Genomic DNA, 23,268 nt, shown 5'->3' on the forward strand with positions numbered 1-23,268 from the left:
TTAGTATTAGTATTAAAATTATTTTTAAGGAAGAGAAATTAGTACAAAATTAGTTAATAACATACAAAAAAATTTGGAGCAAATGATGCAACAATATTAAAATCAATATTTCTCATTATGAAAGATTGAAAGAGGTTAATATCTTATGAGGAGATTTCTCAATAATTGAAGTTTATATTATATTTCTTTATGCTTCCTGACTCTCAATGAAAGTTTCTCGCGACAAAAATTATACTGATGTCAGAGAAATTGGAGACAATAGTGCATGGGCGAATATAAAATAAACAATTTATATACTCTTAATTGTCACAAAGTCTCCACTATTTTTTCTTCTTAGTAAAAATTGAATGATTATTAAAAGAAAAAATTAATACCGGAAATTTATAATATAACAATTTAGGGAACATTGAGTATCATAAATATTTTTCTTCCACCTAATAAAATATGTTTTGTAAACAAAAATTTGTTTAACTTTCTAATTATTATTCTTGATTTCCTATATATATTTGTCTATAAACATATAATTGCATTTCTCTAATAAACTGAATATAAATTTCGAAACAGCATCCAATAACCAGGATATTTCGCAATGATATAAAGACAAGTGTCAATTAATTTCATTTTAATCAGTCTCTCGAATACTTCAAGCCCAATAACTTCTGTCAGAGGAATATTATATTAAACTTGAAGTTTCTTTAATTTAATGTTGTTTTCGATTTAATTGGGAAAATTTGCAAATCAAATAGAGAAGAAAATATTCTTTATGATTGTTAATTCCAAAATTAAAATATTGAAATTAATTTCAAATTATAAAATTGAAATTAATTGAATAAATATAAAATCGAAATTGACTGTTGAAAAATTAAATAAAAAAAGAACTTGCAGAATAATTATTTACTCTGCTAATGTGTAAATAATTTGTAAAAATAATTAAGTTTTACAATAAATTCGAGTTAATTAAAAATAGTGTGTGAAAACTGCAATAATTGTTGATTAAATAAGCAAAAAAGTGATAGAAATTAAAGAAAAAATAATTTTTTATTAAAATAATTGAAAGAAGATGTTAAAGTAATAAATAAAATTACGATGAAGTGCAAATTATTCTATGTGCTATTGGTTGCATCGACTGGAAATATTTTTCTCACAAACGTTACGAATGGAATTGTTATTAATCAATCATCACGCAATGTAACAAGGTAACACTATAATTTAACTAATTTAGTGATAAATAACATTATGCAACTATTAGTAATTTATTTTCTCTAAAACATATCAAAAAATAGTATTCAATTTCTATTTTATTAAATAAACTTAGCAAATAATTTTTCAATCAATTAATATTTTATAAAATTTGTAGATTCATTTTTTTTTCAATTTTTATTTTACGAAATCGACATTTTATATAATTTGTAATACAAATTTTCATTTTATAATAAATAAAAATAAAAATCTAATATTTCGTTGCAGAAATCAGTCAAACTCCGAATTATCAAAGAGGAATTCAATTGTTGAAGATAGTGGATTAAAAAAAATTGCCGAAAAAGAAGCGACCAATTTGTCAAATATCAAAAAACCTAACGATGATTATAGTTTTCATAAAAAATCCCAATCCTCAAAATTTTTGAATAAATCATCAAAAAATGAAAAAAGAATTGAGCGTCATATTCACAGAAATAATAATCAGAAAAAAAGAGGTTGCAAAAAAATTTGCTATCCTATTTGCTGTAATTACGGTCATCCGTATTATTTAAACAATATCTATAATTCTCCTTATGAAATTTACGATTCTCCAGAGGAAGGAGAAGAAGAAGAAGAAGAAGAAGATTTTAGTGATTATGAAGAGAATTTTTGTTCAGAAGACGAAGACGATAAAACCCAAGAAGATGAAGAAGATAAAAAAAAGAAGACTGAACCTGGTGAAGGTGGAACTAACAAGTCAAACGAACCAACTGGTAAAGCTTCGGGAGGTACAAATAAATTTGGACCAGGAATTTCTGCAACAAAAGAAAATCATTTACAAAAACTATTTTCCGAATTGAAAATCAGTGAAAAGCATATTTTACTACAAACAGTAAGTAAAATTCTTCGAGAATATAATTCCACTCTAAAAGAAAATTATAAAATAACTAATTTAAAAGAAATTTTTCAAAATTCCCACGTTGAAACAATGTTAATTAATTCGATCAGAAATGTACTCAAGAAAGACTATGAAGAACATTCAATAAAATGGATAACAGATGAAATTATTCAATCCGCTCTCATAAATTTCGTGATCAACAACGATTCATCTACAAAAAATTCCCAAAAAACTCTAATTCCAATTGCCGAAGGAAGTTTCAAAATTGGACAATGGATTCACAATAATGAAAATCACGAGTCCTGGAAAGAGGAGAAAAATGAAAAAAATCAATTTAATATTGAAACGCAAATTACTCCAACGATTCATAATGATAAATTAGGAAATGAAATATCATTAACGGTAAATTCAGGAACAGATCCATTGAAAACAAAATTTTCCATTGAAATTGAAAAGAAAAATACAAAATCATTTCCCAGTGAATCGGAAGTTATTGATAATTTACCAACCCAATATTATTCGCAAGAGAGCAAAATTTTAGGTTACAGAAAAAATAATGAGAATTCCGACCGCAATTCATCCAATCAAAATATCCTCCTAACTTCCGAACGTGAAACCAAAGAACAAGATCAATTTTCTCAAGTTTCAAGCAATAAATCAAATTCTCAATTTGAAAAAACCTTCCACGGTGTTTCGAACGGAAATATTAATAATCCCCAATTCTCAAGTTCATTAAATCATCAAGAAATCGCCGAGAAAGACTTGAACCAGTCGAAAAATCGTCATTTCAATGAAAAAATACAGTATCACGAATTACATCGAAATAAAAAACACACCAATCCTGAAACAAATACCAATCAAACATTAATTACCACCGAAAGAAATATTTACAAAAATCCTCAAATTATCCATCTACTTATGAGTGATCAGAAAAAATTTGCATTCGATAAAAATTCTTCTTCAAAACTTCAATCAAATTCTCCATTACCAAAATCAACGAGAAGTGCGAATTCAAATTCAGGTAAAAAAAATAATAAATTTATCGGAGTACTAGGTGATAGAAAAAATATAGTAAATGATGATAATTTTCAAAAAACGACCGGAATTGAAAAAATTGGACAAATCGGCTCGCGGATAATAGATAAAATTAGTAATTCACATTTTAATTTGGAAAATAATGTGAAAGAGGGAAAATTAATTGACAATGATTTACCATCATTGGAGGCATTAATTGTATCTAATACTTCTGTGGCGGTGAATGGGAGTAACATTTTAAAAAAGAATAAATCAAAATATCGAAATTCTTATGTTCTCGGAAAACTTGTTCCGAAAAATAAAGAAAATTCGGAATTTTTGTATAAAGGAAATTTACTGAGATTACCTATTAAATTGTCAAAGTTGAACGACGGTTCCTTCTTGGTAACACTTTTGAATAAGATTCGTAACTGCACACACAAAAGCCATTCTGGAAATCAATCTGGAATTAATAAAAGAGACAGTGGTGAGAAAATGCTTCAAATTTAATTTTTATATTATTAAAATTTAATTTCATTTAAATAATTAATATCTACTAATACTAATAGAAAAGTCATTAACTTTTTCCTTTTTCCTAATAATAACTTCAATTCTACTTTATTTTCTCTGTATGAACGTTTAAATAAACGAAATTTATTTTTTTCTATTTGAAATTCAAATTCTTCTATAATAATACTAGCAAATGTTACACAATTATTTACATAAATAATAAAATTCGTCTAAAGAATTGGAATTATCAATACAATTTTATTGGAACTTCACGAAAGGATTCAATTTATTATGTTAAAAAATTTTTATAATACAATTTTTCGAAGGAATGAAATTATTTTTATAAGTAGTAAAATTCTTCACAAGAATTAAATTATTTTTAAAAATATAGGTAATAAAATACTTTCCAGGAATGTAATTATCTTCAATGCAATTTTAATTAAATTTTACGAAAAGATTCGATTATTTTTAAAAATTGTAATAAAAATCTTGTAAAGAATTGAACAATTCTCAAAAGTTATGATAACATTTTCTATAAGAATTCAATTATTTTCATAAATAATAAATTTCTTTGCATGAATTTATTTTTTTTTTGTCAATTTTTATAAACTAGAAAGAATTTTTAACAATTACAATTAAAATTATTTAAAAAAAAACTCCAATATTATCAAAAAACTTAAACAAAATTCTTCAAAAGAATTAAATTATTTGCGAAAACTTTAATAGTAATTATTCTTCGAAATAATTCAATTATTTTCAATATTTTAATAAAATTTCTTGAATGAATTCAATCATTTAAAAAAATTGTAATAAAATTCTGCAAGAAGAATTTCATTTCCAAAAAATTAAAACAAAAATTGAAATTTGATTTTCTAAAAATTGTAATAAAATTCAATAATCAAATGTTTAATTATAATTATTAACAAACATGAATATTTAAAAAAAACTTCAAGGAAATTCTGCATAAAATATTTTTTTATTTTTAATATTATAGACAGTAATTTTTGAAAATATATTTTGGTCGAAACAAATATTTTGTTAATTTTTCAATTAATTATTTTCAGGAATTCAATTATCTTCAAAAAATTTTAATAAAAATTCTTCAATAATGAAGATTCTCCAAAAATCTTATTTTTCCATAATTTCTACGAATTCAATTATTCAAAACTTTCAATAAACTTGTCAAATAAATTTTCATTACTTTTAACAATGGCAACTCTAAAACTTCAAAATCAAAATTTCTTAATTATTTTCTAGAATCTTTTACTAAAATTTTTTCTATATCAATATTTTTGAAAAAGTTCATTAATTTAATTTCACTAAATTTTGATTATTCGAAAATATTTTAATTGTAATACGTTCAAAAATTGCAAAAAATTACTAATGACTATTTTAAAAAAAATTTGAATCAAAACTTTTTAAAGAACTAAGTTGTTTAGAATTTTAATTAAAATTATTAAAAATTTAATTTGAAACCATTAGACAATTAATTATTTCTAAAATTTTCTACTAAAATTTGTCTACAATTCAATTATTTTCTAGATTTCTTTTCTAAATAAATTATTTTAAATAAATTTTGAAAAAGTTCTTTAAAAATTCAATTATTCAAAGAAAAAAAAGTTCACTTAAAATGCGTTTCAAATTCGATTATTTTCTACTTAATTTCACGAAATTTTGATTATTTGAAAATTTTTGCTATTGAATCTATCTTCAAAAATTCCAAAAAATTACTAATGAATAACTAATTAAAAAAAAATATATATATAATTATAATAAAAATTATAAATTAATTCTTACAGAAGGAAAAACATTAGAAAAGGACGAATCGCCTAAACAAAATTTCAATGACACCGAAATCGACGCAAAAAAACCAAAAGAATATTTAAAAGAAGCTAATTTGACAACCAGTCCCAAAGAAGATAAATTTGATGAACACGAACAATACAAACAATATTTAGAAACTCTGTTAGACGTTAATGACATTCCCACAAGTGACAGATCAGTCGTTATTACCAATATTTTGGAAAAAAAAATTTTTAATAGCGAAGAATCTAATTTAGAAATAAGCAAAAATAATGGAAGTAAAAAAGATTATTTGAAAAATAATTTAATAATTGAGAAAATTACTTTTAAACCAAATAAACAAAACAGAAATATAAATGAATATCGAGAAAGTAGTACAAATAATGTTAATGCGGCTGTTGATATTATAAAAAATCTCCTAAATTGGTTACAGGAGTTTATATTGACAACTTTAAATGTTGAAAAAAAGAATTAATTATGTAAAATTAAATTCTATTTTCTCCCCGGTAAATTCTTTCATTCTATTCGTATTTGTCAACAATTTAATTATTAATTAATTAATTATTATTTATTTATAATATTAACAAAACAGGACGTTAATTTGCAATTTGTATGACTGTATAGACGATTATGCTACAATGGCATATAACTATTAACAATTTGTAATTAATATTGTATAAAGTTTATACTCTTAATTATAAAAAATATATAATATTAATTATAAATGTGTTCTCTGTGTTGTGTACGACCGGTTGCACAATGTGCTACAATGTAAACATAATTATAAGTACCATTATTTATACAAATGTACGATTATTTATTACAACTACAATTAAAATATTTTATCTCTCAAAATATATCACTTTAATATAAATTAAGTTTAATTGTCAAGTAATAAAAGGAGAAAAACAAAAGTTTAACAATTCTAACCTCAAATTTCGTCGTGATCTAAAATTTCTCTACTTTTACCTCTAAGTATAAAGTAATCGCACTAATAATACAAGTACAATTTTGTATCATTTTTACTATTGTAAATCAGTAAAAAATAAGTACCTACACTATTCACTGATTATTTATTTCAAATTATAAAATTATACGCAAAATTTCACACTTTGAATGCTTTGAAACTTCAAAATTTTTCAAACTTTACTACGACGCCTGTCGACGGGAATTGTTACTTAATCGCAACTTACTATCTTTCGTCGGTAAATTTCCCAGTCGGTAATGTCAATTTTTAATTTACGGTCCATTTAAACTAACCTCAAAATGAAGAAAAACAAAAATTATTTCTGCCACTTTGTATAATTTATTTCTACGTCTATTATTACTGTGAATAATGAATATAAAGTGTTTATTAATAAGAAAAATAAATTTCAAATCATTCAAGTATTTATATTATAATGTTCCTAGAGTTTTTACCATATAATTCTGAATTTGCAATTTTTGCATTTTTCAAACAACAAAAATGAAGTCATTTCACAAAAATAGTTGTCAAGAATAAGATAAATCATTGTATTTATCGCTTGTCATTTGGAGTAATTTTTACAAACAACAAAGGATGTGATCAGTGAAAAGTAATTTAAAAGCAAACAGAAACATTTGCTTTATTTCTCGCTCGATTCAACTGTATACCCTATGCTTTGCAATTACAATGCAAAATTGTATATTAATCGGAGTCAGTTAATATTTCTTGAATTTTGTACTTTTTTGAAACTCTCCAGACGGTAAGTGTTTATAATTAATTTAATAGTTTTTCATTTGACAATTATTCTATATTTTTCTACATCTTTGATCAAATATTCAACAATTATTTATGTTCCCAAAGTTTTGAATGTCGAAATTAAAGAAATTTATGTTTTTTCAAATTGTATTATAATATTGCATCTTTTATTGGAAAATAATTTATAAAGTTTTAAATATTGTTTAATTTACGTTTCTGTATTCTGTCAATAATTTTTGGAAAAACGGAAAAAAAATAATTCGTTCATTTGAACATTCCGAATTTTTGGAGCATAATTATTGATTCTATATTTTTTTTATCTCTTAGTGGACCAAATATTCTACATTTTTTACATCTTCCGGGTGGTCACATGTCAGTAAAGTCAGGGAAACAAAATTTTCGCCTGTAAAGTCAGGAAAATAACATTTTTGTCAGTAAAATCAGTAAAATTAGGGAAATTAAGAAAATTGAGACTTTTTTCGACTTATTTTCAAAAATTGCGACGTTTTTGACATTTCTTCCAAACGTTGCAACAAAATACAGCAATTTTTAATAAAAAAGTTCAACTTATTTTGATTTTTATAATGCGAAAAATAACTATAAACAAATCTTTCAAAAATTGTTTTTCAATCATTTTTTAACATAGTTAAATTTTTCAAATATATTTATAATAAAAATCCTTTTGAATAGTTGAAATTTTGTCAAATTTAATTGAAATTAATTAATTTATTTCAAGTATTTTTCTACAATTTTAAAAAAAATCAACATTTGAAGAATTTTTATTGCAAATTTTGAAAATAATTGAATTATCAAAAATGTTAATGGAAAATCTTTAAAGGTAATTTTTTAAATGAAAATTAATGAAAATTAGCTTTTAATTTTTAAAAATTCAATATTTTCATTCATTTTCAAATACATATTTACAAAAATTCAAATACATACAAAAATAATATAACATTTTAGAATTATTTTTAAGTATTTTTGAAAAAACAATCATGTTCAAAATTTTTAATTAAAATTCATCAAAAAATTATCTTGTTTTTTTAAATTATACAAAAATTCTTTTAAGAAATTCAATTATTTTTGAAAAATTACATTAAAATATTTTTAAAAACTAATTATTCGAATTATTTTATTTTTATTTATATTTTTCAAAAATTAAATTATTTTAAAAAGATTTTACCAAATTTTAATTGTTGGAAAATTTTTTAAAATTGAAAAACTATTATCTTTTAAAAATTATTTTTAAATATTTAAAAATTAATTGTAAGAATTTCTTTATAATTTTTTGAAAATATACATTAATAACTTAAAAAAAACTATGGAGAGTTACAATTATTATAAAAAATTGAGTTTTTGTATTTAAATAATCGAATTCTAGCAGAACTTTTGAAAAATTATTTAAATTAATTTATTCAGAAATGAGGTTTAGTTGAAAATTGTAGAAAATAATTGATTCAGGAATAAGGATTACAATTGTAATTTTTAGAAATTATTAAAATTCATAAATTTTACTCATTTTCTGTAAACATTCATATTTTCTTGTAAAAAGAATTTTGTCAGGGAGAATAATTTTAATGTCAGTAAATTGTCAGGGAAATTGAGAAACTGAAAATTGTGACCACCCTGATCTTGATTGACCAAATATTCTACAATTATTTATTTTGTATTTTTTTAGATTTTAGTTGACCAACAAAATGCTGTTGGAAGAATCTTCAATTAGTGGTAAACTATCGATTGAGAAGTAAAAAAAATAATTTATATAAAAAATGACAGTAAGTGGGTACGACGCTATTCCTCACTACCATTCAGGTAGTCGAGATTTTTGTCACTGGTTAACGCATATCAAATTGACGAAAATTTTAATATTGGTTTCGATTATCCTCTTCATTGTTCCACTATTCGCTCATTATTATTTATCAAAGGTAAGATGTATTTTGCGAATAATAATTTATTTACTTTACTCAATTTATTTAATTAATTTTTTTAATTTTATTTACGTTTTCATTTATTTAATTTTTATTTAGTTTACTCATTTAATTTACTTTTTATTTACTTTATTCATTTGTAATAGTCGACTTAATTCTCTCTTTCCATCATCAGGTTGAGTCGAGTTCCTCGAATTTGAACATACATCGCACTCGTTCGAAATTGGAGGCTTTCGAGGATTTCACATCAATGAAGGCAGTGGATTTAAAGGCAAGAATCGAGGAAATGTTACGAATTAAAGCGTCGGTCAGCAATGAACTACGCGATTTGGAGGCGAAACGTCAGAGATTACAAACGGAAGTGAGTGGATTTACGCAAAGAATTAATGAATTAAAACAGGAATTGCTTCATCAGCAGATGGATTTGGATCGTTTGAAAATTAGTGTCGTTCAAGCGCAGGCAGCACAACGTGAAGCTGTCGAAAGAAATACTCCTGAATTGGCATTGCCGAAGAGAATCTTAATCAACGAAATTCCCGTTACCGTGCCGAGTACAGATCCAAGAGGTTGTAAAATGTACAATTGTTTCGATCACAGTCGTTGTGCATTGACAAGTGGATTTCCCGTTTATCTCTACGATCCCGATCAATATTCGGTTGTGAATTCCCGATGGGATGTGGATGGTTTTTTGAAGACAACAATTAAACAAACATTTGGTACGTTGTTCAAATATTTCTTTGAGTTTTACAGGGTTGACAAAGTTTAGGGAAATCAGGGGATTTAGGAAAAAGTCAGGGATTTTTATTAAAAGTACTGGAAAAAATTAAATGTTTGGAATTTATAAGAAAATTCTGAATTTTTCTGACTTTTTTGTTTGCCTTATAAACTATGAAATTGCTATGAATTCTAAAAAAACCTTAAACGTTTTATTTTTCTGACAATAATCAATTTTGAAAAACTCAATTACATTGAAGAACTACTATAAAGTTATTACTTATAAATAATTTAATGAAGTATTTTTTTTGAAAAATTTTAATTTCAATTCTATTGAAATTAGTTTCAATTTTAAAAATTTAACGCAATTCTTTGAAAGAATTCAACAATTTTAATAAATACTAAAATTCTTTCGAAAAATTCAATTATTTTCAAACATTTTTTAAAAAATTCTTGCCAACATTTCAATTATCTTCATAAATGAATAGCAAAATTCTTCGCCAAAATTCAATTATGTTCAGGAATTTTTATAAAATTCATTGTAAAATTAAATTATTTTCACAAATAACAATATTCAACACAAGAATTCAATTATTTTTAAAATTAACAAAATTCTTCGTAGAAATTCAATTATTTTCAAAAAATTTTTAAAAAATTCTCGTCAACATTTCAATTATCTTTATAAATAGCAAAATTCTTCGTCAAAATTCAATTATATTCAGGAATTTTAATAGAATTCATTGTAAAATTCAATAATTTTCATAAATAACAATATTCCTCACAAGAATTTAATTACTTTCAAAATTAATCAAATTCTTCGTAAAAATTCAATTATTTTCAAAAAATCGGAAAAAAATTGTCGTTAACATTTCAATTAACTTTATATACGAATAGCAAAATTCAATTATTTTCAGGAATTTTTTAAAATTCATTGTAAAATTCAATTATTTTCATAAATAACAATGTTCATCACATGAATTCAATTATTTTCAAAATTAACAAAATTCTTCGTAAAAATTCAATTATTTTCAAAAAATCTGAAAAAAATTGTCAACATTTTAATTAACTTTATAAACGAATAGCAAAATTCTTCGACAAAATTCAATTATTTTCATGAATAACAATGTTCATCACATGAATTCAATTATTTTCAAAATTAACAAAATTCTTCGTAAAAATTCAATTATTTTCAAAAAATCTGAAAAAAATTGTCAACATTTTAATTAACTTTATAAACGAATAGCAAAGTTCTTCGACAAAATTAAATTTATTTTCAGGGATTTTTTTAAATTCATTGTAAAAATTAAATTATTTTCATAAATAACAATATTCATCACATGAATTCAATTATTTTCAAAATTAATAAAATTCTATGTAGAAATTCAATTATTTTCAAAAAATTAAAAAAAAAATTGTCGTCAACATTTCAATTATCTTTGTAAATAGCAAAATTCTTCGTCAAAATTAAATTATTTTCAGGAATTTTTTAAAATTCATTGTAAAATTAAATTATTTTCAGGAATTTTTTAAAATTCATTGTAAAATTAAATTATTTTCAGGAATTTTTTAAAATTCATTGTAAAATTAAATTATTTGCATAAATAACAATATTCATCACATGAATTCAATTATTTTCAAAATTAGATTTAATAAAAATTTAATAAAAATAGAATTTGCATAATTTTTTTTTTGAAAAATAATGAAATTCTTCTGAGAAAGTCAATTATTTCCAATACAATTGATAATATTTTTAATAAAATCAAATTTTATTAAAACTTTTTGAAATAATTAAATCCCTGCAAAAAAATTTATTATTTCTACAAGTAATTGAATCTTTGCAAAATTTTAAAAAATAAGTGAATTTTTGGGAAGAATTTTATTAAAATTGTATTTAAAATGATTGAATCCCTGTGAAAAATGTACTCTTTATTGATATTATTGAATTCTTTAGAAGAATTTAAAATAAATTTTTTTAAATAATTTAATTTTCCATGAAATTCAATTAAAATTATATTGAAAATAATTGAATTCTTGAATTGAATTTTAAAAGTTTTTTAAATAATTGACCTTTTGTGAAAAATCCAATTATTTTTTAAAAATAATTGAATTTTCTCGGAGCATTTTTACCAGATTTTTAATAATAATTGAAATTTTTGGAAGAAGTCTATTAAAATTGTATTGAAAGTAAGTGAAATCCTAATAAAATTTTTTTTATTTATATAAAAATAATTGAATTTTTAACGAAGATTTTTATTATTTATAAATTGACTTTTTCAAAGAATTTTATAACAATTATTGAAAATAATTAAATTCTTCTTAAAATTAAATTATTTTCAAAATTTTCAGTAAAAATTATTAAAAAAAACTTTATTATTTTCAAGAATATTGTAATAAATTCTTAAAAATAAATCAATAATTTTAAAGAATTTTAATTAAAAATTTTCCAAGAAATTTTTTAATACAATTTTAATTACATTTTCTCGAAAGAATTCAATTATTCATAAAATTCTTGAAATGAATGAATGAATGAATGAAATTATTTTCAAATTTTTTAAAAATATTTTACCAGAATTTAATAATTTTCAGTACTTTCATTTTAAAATTTTAAACATTTAAAAAGAAAAATTATTTAAAAAGTTAGGAAACAAAACAACAACAAACTGCGAATGGAGAATATTGAATATTGATTTTTAAATTTTCTGTTAAAAAAAGAAAAAGAAAAGAAAACCATTTTTTTTTCTCTTTTTTCGTCTTTTCATAAGTTTACTTACACATCACTTTTCCAGGTTACAATCCGCATTTAACGGCAAATCCCGTCGAGGCTTGCATCTACATTGTCCTCGTTGGAGAAGCCCTCTCGGTACAAAAATCAAATCAAAAGGATAGATATCCAGTAGACGTGAAGAAACTCCACTCGTTACCCTACTGGGGTGGTGATGGCAGAAATCACATTCTCCTGAATCTTGCACGTCGCGATTTGTCCGTCGAGGCTGGCGATATATTCAAAAACATTGAAACTGGTCGTGCAATTATTGTTCAATCGACTTTCCATAGAAATCAATTCCGGGACAATTTTGATTTAATTGTACCGCCAATATTGGGACCACCGGGTGGTGATGTTTGGCAGGAGTGCGCACAAATGTTACCAGCGCGAAGAAGATATTTACTCTCATTTCAGGGTGAGATGAAATCATTGAAAATGACAACCACCCGTCAGATGGACGATGCCGAGGCCGATTTAGAGAAACTCGCAATCGATGAGAATAATTTGGATAATTTTATTATTCAACATTTAAAAGACATGAGTATGGGAACGACTTTGGATAGATTTTTCATTCAGTTTGAATGTATACCAGCGTCGGGTGATGGAAGAGTGGTGGAAGTTTTGGATTGGTCCCTGTGCGGTACTGATTCATCGCGAAGAGCAATTCTGAAGGAATCGACGTTTGCGTTGATATTGGCGCCGAGTAATTCGACATTGGTCACTACGTCGTCGATACAAGCGAGACTTTATGAAGCATTGCGATCGGGTTCTATTCCTGTTATTTTAGGTGGAGATCAGATATTTCTTAGTTATAAGGAGGTCATCTCTTGGAGGAGAGCGGCGATTATTTTGCCGAAAGCAAGAGTGACGGAAATGCATTTCTTATTGCGTGCAATACCTGATAGCGATTTACTGGATATGCGAAGACACGGTAGACTCATATGGGAACGTTATTTGGGAACTGCTCAGGGCGCTGTGGACACGATTGTTGCATCTATACGCGATCGACTTGGAATTCCTCCTTTACCCGCTCCCCAGACTGCCAGTCCAAGTGTGTTCAACGAAAGTTTTGTGGTATGAGACATTTTTAATTATTTTTTTAAGAATCATCTTTTCTCAATTAGTTGATTAATTTAAATTTATTGAAATAACAGCGTTGCCAATTTTATTTCAGTAAATAATTAAATTTTAAAATTGCTTTCTGTAATATAATAATTTATTATAATTAACTAATTAATTATAATTAACTTTATTATAATTAACTTATTATAATTAATTTAATTAACTTATTATAATTAACTTAGTTGAAAACAGTTGCAATTTTAAGAGTTAATTAAATTTTAGAAGGTTTTAAAATAAAATTTTTGAAAACTTCAACTGTTTTAAAAGAATTAATAATAATTAATTATTTGTTTAAATAATGATTTATGTTTTACATAATTTTATTTAAAATTCTGAAAATGTTAGGTTTCTGAGAATTTTTAATTCAATTTTTTAGTTATTGGAATTTCCAAAACCATCTTATTAAAGAACTATTAAATGTTGTTTTTTAACTATTAAATTATTTTTAACATTTTTAGAAAGACATAAATTATTTCCTAAAATTTTGACAAAATTTTTCGAAACATTCAATTACTTAAAATACAATTTTAATAAAAGTTTTCAAACGGTTTCAATTCTTTTTAAAAATTTTAATAAATTTTTTTCTAAAAAATACAATTATTCGCATAAGTGAAGTGTTTTTGAAGAGCCCAAAAATATTAAGGCTAAATGCCATAAAAAAGAAGAAAAAATGTTGAATTTTAAGAAATTCGGTTATTCGAATTTTTGATAATTTTTAATAATTTCAAATTTTTAACCAATTGATAGAGACTATTAAATAAGTAAAGTGTTTTTGAAGAGCCCAAAAATAATGAAGCTAAATGCCATAAAAAAGAAGAAAAAATGTTAAATTTTAAGAAATTCGGTTATTCGAATTTTTGATAATTTTTAATAATTTCAAATTTTTAACCAAAGGATAGAGACTATTAAATAAGTAAAGTGTTTTTGAAGAGCCCAAAAATAATAAAGCTAAATGCCATAAAAAAGAAGAAAAAATGTTAAATTTTAAGAAATTCGTTTTTTCGAATTTTTGCAATTATTAATAATCATGATTATTTGAAATAGGTATTACAAAAAAATTCTTCATAAAATTCAAATACGTTCAAAATTTTTAATAAAAATTCCACTATTTAAAAAAAATTTAATTAAATTCTTCAAAACAATTCAATTATTTTCAAACATTTTGAATAATATTTATGTTTGCCAGTATAATAAGTAGCATTAAAAGGTCCAAATTGCATCTAAAATAATTTAATTTCGAAGGAGTTACAATTAAAATTATTATTAATTGGTTACTTTTAAATAGATTCAAATTTAAATTTTTTTTAAAAAGTCGAAATTTTAATAATTTATATTTGAAATTCTGAAAAATTAAAGTTTTGAAAAATTTTATTTTAAAATTTTAAATTATCTGAAATTAGATATTTAGAATATTTTAATTCTATTATTTAAAAGATCAATGAATTTTTATAGACAAATAAATGAAATTTTTTAAAATATTTCAACTTTTCTAAAATTCTATTAAAAATAATTTAATTTTTTAAAAGAGTTTAATTGAAATGTTTAAAAATAATCCAGGAAAATTAGTTTTATTTCCAAAATAGATAATAGATTCTAAAAATTAATTGGAATTTTGGGAAATTGAATTGAAAGTAATTAAATTTTCTTACTGAATTTTATTGGAAATTGAAAAAAAAATATTTTGCAAACAATTTAAGTTTCAAAATCAAATTTTTATGTTTAAAAATTATTATTTATTATAATTGAACTACTTTGAGATTTTTTTGTAATAGGAATCAGGACAAAAATCAATTTTCTGTCTCGAGATCAGAAAAATGTCAGAGAAAATCAAAATCGAATTTTTTTTAAGACCCAGATTAAACTAAAATTAATAAAATTACAATTTATTAAATTGAAATATTAAATTAAATTTATTAAATTAAATTTTAAAAAATTACAATTTATTTGATTAAATTAAAATTATAAAAATTAAAATTTATAATTAATTTAATTAAATTTGAATGACAAAAATTACAATTTATTAAGTTAAATGTAAATTAAAAAAATTACAAGTAAGCACATAAAATTAATTAATTTTATCTGACAAACTTTTTATGAAATCAATCCGAAATTTTTACTGATTTCCATTTTTCAGCCTTTAAAATCTGACTCAATAATATCGGAGTCAGAAGCTGAGGAGAGCCTTGGCCCTCTGGAGCCCCCGTATTCATCTCCTTCTTTCAAGAGAAATTACACAATTATGCTCACACAAGGCTATGAAATGTGGAATGACTGGATGGATCCATTCTATCTATATCCTCAACTTCCGTTCGACACTGTCTTGCCGAGTGATGCAAAATTTTTAGGTAAAATGCTCCTACACTTTTTTTTTGCTCTTTTTAAATTTCCTTTCATAAATGGATCCTACTAAAATGTAGAATAATTCTTGAATAATAAATTCTTTCTGATAAAATATTCTAATATTTTATCACAAAAGAATTTTTAAAGTTTAATTTAAAAACAACTTAAAATTTTAATAATTTTTTTATGATTGCAGGATCAGAAGTGGGATTTAGACCAATTGGTAAAGGAGCTGGCGGAGCTGGTAAAGAATTTAGTGAGTCTCTTGGAGGAAATCATCCGAGAGAACAATTTACGATAGTAATGTTAACTTATGAGAGGGAACAGGTTTTAATTAGTTCTCTCGCTCGACTTTACGGCTTACCTTATTTAAATAAGGTACTTGTAGTTTGGAACAGTCCAAAACCACCAATGGAGGATCTTCGTTGGCCCAACATTGGAGTGCCAATTCACGTAAAAAATATTTTACCAATTTTTCAATTAATTCAAATAATTAAATAGCGATTGTAACTATAAAAATATTATAAGCAACTTCATGCTATAAATTAACAAATTATCTTTTACTTCAGGTGATAAAAGCTCCAAGAAATAGTTTAAATAATCGATTTTTACCATTTGATGCAATTGAAACTGAAGCTGTTTTGTCTATTGACGATGATGCTCATTTAAGACATGACGAAATAATGTTTGCCTTCAGGTCAGTATTTTTAATTTTAGTTAATTTTAATTTTAACTTGAGTTAAATAACTATATTAATCTTCATATTATTTCATTCACTAGCCAAATCATCCGCGCGGGAATGTTTTGTTACGCTATTTATTGTAAACAATTTAAAGTTATTTTAATTTAAGTAATTTTCAAAGAAATACTTATTATGACACATAACTGAAAAACTAATTAGAATTAAATTTTCAAATTATATTATATATTTTTAAACTTTAAAGTATATAAAAAAACTTTAACAAATTTTGATACTAATTTCAAATTTGACATCAGATTTTCAAAATTGAAAATAATTAAACTTTCTTGTACGAGGAAAATTGAATTTCGCAAAAATTGTTATTTGATACCTAAATTAAAAATAATCTTCATTACGAAAATTTTAATTATTCTGAAAAATAGAAGAGGTAAAAAAATTATTATATAATCAACTTTCTGAACAAAGAATATAAATAATATTTTTTTTTAGAGAAGTTCCACTACTTTTAATTCGCAAATTTTCAAAAGAATTTTGAAAAAATCAATTATTTAATAAAATTTTATGGTATTTATTTTTCACAATAATTCAATTACTTTCACTAATAATAAAATTTTTCATGAAAATTCAATTCCTTTTAAACATTTTAATAAACTTTTCCGCAATAATTCAATTATTTTCAAAAGTAATAAAATTCTTCTCTGCAATTCAATTATTTTTGAGAATTATAATAAAATTCCTAGCAACTATTCAATTATTTTCATAAATAATAAAATTCATAGCAGGACTTCAATTATTTTTTATACAATTTTACAGGAATTTCTCAAAAAATGTAATAATTCTTAAAAACTTAATTTCAATTCTTTCGAAAAAATCAATTATTTAAAAAAATGTTTTTTAAAATATTTTTTGGAAGGATTGAATAATTATTTTCAAAAATGTAATAAAATTATTCGAAAGAAATTAATTGTTTTAAATACAATTTTAATTAAATTTTTTTTAAATAATTCAATTATTTTTTAAAAATTTTAATTAAATTTTTTCTAAGAATTCAATTAATTACACAAATAATTTTTCGAAAGAATTCAATTATTAAAGATAAATAAGAAAATTACTCCCGAAAATTCAATTATTTTGAGGTATGTATTTTAATAAAATTCTTTTCATAATTCAATTATTTTCATAAATAACAATATTCCTCACAATAATTCAATTATTTTTAAAAGTAATAAATTTCTTCTTGGAAATTCCATTATATTTTTAAAAATTCTAATAAATCGTTAGTAAGAATTCAATTATTTTCATAAATAATAAAATGTTTTTTAGGAATTCAATTATTCTCAAAAAAATTTAATAAAATTTCCCACAGACATTCAATTATTGCCAAGTTTTTTAATAGAATTCTTTGTAAATTTTAATTATTTAAAAAAAATTTTCGCATTTCAATGATTTTCAATATCTACTGTATTCATAAAATTTTCAAACAGAATTCAATTATTTAAAAAATGGTTTGTAAACATTTTCGTAAGAATTCAATTCTTTTCATGAATAATAAAAATTTTTATCAATTCAATTATTCAAATCATAATTTGCATAAAATTATTCGAAAGGAATGAATTATTTAAAATTTTTTATAAAATTCTTCGCAATAATTAAATTATTTTTTATATATATTTTAAATTCTTTCATGAATAATAAAATTCGTAGCAAGAATTCAATTTATTAGCAGGATAAGAAAAAAGTAAATATTTTTGATGAAAATTAGGAAAAAGTCAGGAAAATAAAAAATATGGAATGGTTAAAATCATTATTTTATATTATAAGAATATTGTTATTGTAACTTCTTAAAAATTATTTCAAGGAATTCTGCGATGAGTTTTATTTCTTAAAATAATTTAATTATTGCGAAGAATTTTATAAAAAAGTTTCAAACAATTGACTTTAAAAAAAAAAAAAATTATGCAAATTATATTTTTATTAATTGAATTCTTTTGGGAAATTTTATTAGAATAATTTTTACACAAATTTTTAAATTAAGAAAAATTTTTGAAAATAATTGAATTCTTGTGATGAATATTGTTATTAATAAAAATAATTGACTCTCTCCGAGTGATTTTATTATTTATGAAAATAATTAAATCCCTGAAAAGTATTTTAAAATTTATGAAAATAGTTGAATTACTGCGAAGAATTGAATTCCAAATTTATAAAAATTTGGATTTTTTCGAAAAAATTTATGCAAATTCTATTTTAAATAATTGAATTCATGGGAAATTTTTTGGAAAATAATTGAATGTTTGCGTAGAATATTATAAAAATTTTTGTTTAATAATTGAATTCTTTTGGGAAATTTGATTAAAATAGTAAAATATTGAAAATCATTGAATTCTTGTGATAAATACTATAATTATTTATGAAAAGAATTGAATTTTGTCGAAGAATTTTGCTATTCGTTTATAAAGTTAATTGAAATGTTGACAATTTTTTCAGATCTTTTGAAAATAATTGAATTTCTACGAATAATTTTATTAATTTTGAAAATAATTAAATTCTTGTGAGAAATATTGTTATTTATGAAAATAATTAAATGTCTGCGTACAATTTTATTGAAAATTGTTTTTAAATAATTGAATTCTTTTGGGTAATTTTATTAAAATAGTAGATATATTGAAAATCATTGAAATGAGAAAATTTTTTGAAAATAATTGAAATTTTGACAAGAATTTTATTAAAATAATTTTTGAAAATTGAATTTTGAAGAAGAATTTTTTCGAGATTTTTTTTTGTAGATTTTGATCGTAATTGAATTTTGTGATAAGAATTTTATTACTTTTAAAACTAATTGAATTTCTGCAATCATTTGTAACTTCTTTAAAATTCAATTTTTTTTAGTGTTTTTAACTAAAATTCTTCTATAAATCCATTATTTTTAATAATTAATTAAATATAGATTGACAAATTTAACTAATTTTAGAAGATTTTGAATTATTAAAATTTTTTCAAAAATCTAAGTTCATTAAAATTTCTAATTAAATTCATTCAAGATTGAAATTTTATATAATTGAAATTGAAACCGTTTGAAGTTCATTTATTTATGAAAATTGTAAACGCAACTCTTAAAATTGAATTAATTTTGAAATATTTAAGTAAAATTAATCATTAAATAATTTATTTATTTTATGATAGTTGTTCAAGATTTAAGTTATTTAAAAATAAATTTTTGTAAGATATTTTAAAAATTGAAGGTTTTGTATTAGAATTCATATTTTGTTTTTATTAAAAAAAAATTTGAATTAAAAAGTTTTACGTTCTATTACTTTTTAAAATTGCTAATTTTATTTAAAATAGTGAGTGAGAAGTCAGCCGCGCGCGAATTGTTGCTAGTTTTAATTTTAACTATTTAAATTATTTAACTAATTTTTTAATTTTAATTTTTAATTTAAAGTTAATTTTTATTTTGACCAACTTTAGTTTAACTTTAGTTTATTTACATATAAAATTTCTTATTCATTCTATGATTTTTTTTCAGAGTCTGGAGAGAACATCGTGATCGCGTGGTGGGTTTTCCTGGACGTTTTCACGCTTGGGATCAAAATTACAATAATGCGTGGAATTACAATTCGAATTATTCCTGTGAATTGTCGATGGTTTTGACGGGAGCTGCATTTATACACAAACATTATACATATTTATATACTCATTGGCTTCCTCAGGCAATAAGAGACAAAGTTGACGAATATATGAATTGCGAGGATATTGCAATGAACTTTTTAATATCACATATCACTAGGAAACCGCCCGTTAAGGTTTAAATTTTATTCAATTGATTTCGAATAAATATAAACGTATAAAATACAAAACATATAAATTCTATAATTATAGATTCAATTTTAACAAGAAATTATAATTTAAACAATAATTATGAGTTAAGTGTATAAAAATTAACAAAAAATTTCGTGTTTAGGTAACTTCACGATGGACTTTCCGTTGTCCAGGATGTCCAGTTTCACTCTCAGAGGATGACACGCATTTTCAGGAGAGACACAAGTGTATAAATTTCTTTTCTCAGGTAAAATATTATTTATCGTTACATTCTACTTTTTTTATTAATAATTTATTTATTTATATACTCTGAAGAAAAGGGAGAGAAAGTAATAGATTTTTCAAAAAATTGAAATATAAATTTTAATGTAATTTTCCATTTATATTTTAGGTTTTTGGATATATGCCACTGTTGAATACTCAATATCGAGCAGACTCGATTCTTTTCAAAACGAGAATACCACACGATAAGCAGAAATGTTTTAAATTTATATAAAGTGCCATATTGTATGACATGCCATATTCCAAAATTCTAGACTGATCATTTTTGATATCAATGTGAAGTGAGTACAGAATAATTTTCTATTATCAGGGATTTCAAATTGAATATTTGAAAGTGTGTAAATTGATAATATGTATATATAAATATTTAATTGTTAAATTATTCTTTTTTCTTGTCTAAAATCAATAGTTGAACAAAAATTTGTTAACATTGGTATATAATGATAGTTATCTATTGTAATATTGTACAATATTTTCATTCAATTAATTTTTAGCTACATGACAACTTTTTTTTTTAATTATAATTTGATTAACTAACGTTTGTAGTATTACAAACGAAATTTTATTTATCGATCAACTTTATCAATTTAGGAAAAATAATTCTTTTTATCGTTAGAATTAACATTCAAAAAATATTCTCGACTAAAATAACTTAAATATAAAATTCAAAATTTTTACATTTAGAATCTAATCTAATGCCATACCTATTTATATTAAAGAATAAATTAAAAATTTGTTAATATAATTTAATTTTCTGTTTTTTTTTTTTGTAAATATACTAATTTTTATTTCTTTTTCTATAGAAACAAATTTTTTGTACAGTTTAGTGTATCGTTTAGAATATTAATAATTTAGTATTTTATTAATTTTTTCATTGTAAAAATTAAAGCTGAAATATGTACTCTTATGTGCGAATGGTGAAATATTAAAAATAAGAGGCTAAATTAACTAAAGCGTTTAAATTAAAAAAAAATCAATATTCTGCCAATCGATTTAATGCGCTGTACCAAAATGAGTAATATTTAATTGGATCTGTGTATCATTATAAATAATTCTCAATTGAAAATTGGAAAAAGGAATTTTTTACCTTTTTCACAATTAACGGTTAAATTGATAAAAAAAAACCACTGCAAGTGGATTAATCTTTGCAATTTAATTCAGCATCATTCTTTTTACAAAAAAAATTTAATTTAACACATTTCTCCATCAAATAATAGAGAATAATTAAATACTAATTAATTAAGTACCTAGATAATTATAATTAAATATTACTCATGACTAATATCTTTAACGCCGTCTTTATATTAAAAAAAATCGCATTTTATAATCGAACAAGACTAACACAAATTACATTTAAGAGAAATTATCATTTCGAATTATTCAGTTATAATTTGAAAAAAGAATTTTAAAGAAACCAATATTGAAAAAAAACTATTTGCTTCCTTTAAAAATTTTCTTCTAATTACTAATGAACATTATAATTTAAAATAATAATCAACAACTTATTAGTTAATGGTTATTTTTAATTTTTCATGTTATTTAATTTTCCTGTCAGTAGTTTTCAACTACTTAAAAAACTAATTTATAAAAATAATTAGCATTACTAAATGCTCTTATTATTAGCATTACTAAAAATTAATTGTAGTTAGAAATTAGAGGAAATTTTACTACTTTTCCATCAGGAAAAATTTTAAATCGAAAAATGTGTCTCGAAGCGGTAAAATAATTATTCTAACAATAAATAATAATAGTAATTAAATGCACACAAATGATAATGACAAATATTTTGTTCATATTTTCGGAAAATTTTAAATTTTTGAATTTGCAATATTTTTTTGGAATATTACGAATAAATGGATTTTAAATAGATTATTTGAAAATGGATTGTAATAATAAATTAGAGGAATATTATGAAATTCTAATTATTAACTGGATTAATTAATTTGTTTATTTAGTCCAATTACAATTATCGTGATATTCTGAAGTAATTATTTTTCTCTTTGGAGGCAAATTTTTAGCGATTTGATCAGTAAATTAAAGAAATATTTACAATTTCAACGACATTATGAAAAGTTAATTTTTTCAAAATGAAAAAAATTCTAGTCGAAGTAATCAAAATTCTAGTTGAGATTTATTTAAGTCTAAAATTCAACATTGAAATTAATCGAAATTTGCTCCTTTTATCAAGAATTTTATATTAAATACACTCTATCAAAAATTATTATTCAATATTGTACTGAGAATTTCTTTTTTTATGTATGAGTAAATTAAACAAAATGTTTTCTCAGCCTGCGAACTGGAATATTTTTCTACAAGGAAGCAAATAAATGAGAAACTAAATGCGAAACAAATTATAATAATTTATTCTCTAAATCTAAATTAGTTAAAATTGAGTCACTTTAATTCAAATTGGTAATATTTTATTTTTCGGATACAGATTTTTAGGCATTTAATTAGTAAATTAAAGAAATATTT

At 22.4% G+C, this 23,268-nt stretch overlaps 2 protein-coding genes across 3 annotated transcripts; both read left to right on the forward strand.

Moving 5' to 3' along the window:
• The first annotated feature begins 976 nt into the window (after window positions 1-976).
• Window positions 977-6,328, forward strand: LOC122507688 (putative uncharacterized protein DDB_G0282133). 2 transcript variants are annotated; one of them, XM_043620539.1, is made up of 3 exons: window positions 977-1,196; window positions 1,468-3,578; window positions 5,401-6,328. In XM_043620539.1, the coding sequence occupies exons 1-3, from the start codon at window positions 1,087-1,089 to the stop codon at window positions 5,877-5,879; spliced, it is 2,700 nt and encodes an 899-aa protein (XP_043476474.1). In that variant the 5' UTR covers window positions 977-1,086; the 3' UTR covers window positions 5,880-6,328. The 2 variants fall into 2 exon arrangements, with proteins under 2 accessions (XP_043476474.1, XP_043476475.1); XM_043620540.1 differs by having other exon boundaries at window positions 1,468-3,098.
• Window positions 6,329-6,672: 344 nt separating this feature from the next.
• Window positions 6,673-21,288, forward strand: LOC122507693 (exostosin-3). Its single transcript, XM_043620548.1, has 10 exons — window positions 6,673-7,128; window positions 8,803-9,049; window positions 9,228-9,768; window positions 12,553-13,604; window positions 15,787-15,997; window positions 16,189-16,445; window positions 16,562-16,689; window positions 20,219-20,495; window positions 20,654-20,758; window positions 20,903-21,288. The coding sequence occupies exons 2-10, from the start codon at window positions 8,894-8,896 to the stop codon at window positions 21,005-21,007; spliced, it is 2,832 nt and encodes a 943-aa protein (XP_043476483.1). The 5' UTR covers window positions 6,673-7,128; window positions 8,803-8,893; the 3' UTR covers window positions 21,008-21,288.
• The last annotated feature ends 1,980 nt before the right edge of the window (window positions 21,289-23,268 follow it).

This window comes from Leptopilina heterotoma, unplaced genomic scaffold (assembly GCF_015476425.1).
Source record: "Leptopilina heterotoma isolate Lh14 unplaced genomic scaffold, ASM1547642v1 Lhet_51, whole genome shotgun sequence".
Classification (NCBI taxonomy): domain Eukaryota; kingdom Metazoa; phylum Arthropoda; class Insecta; order Hymenoptera; family Figitidae; genus Leptopilina; species Leptopilina heterotoma.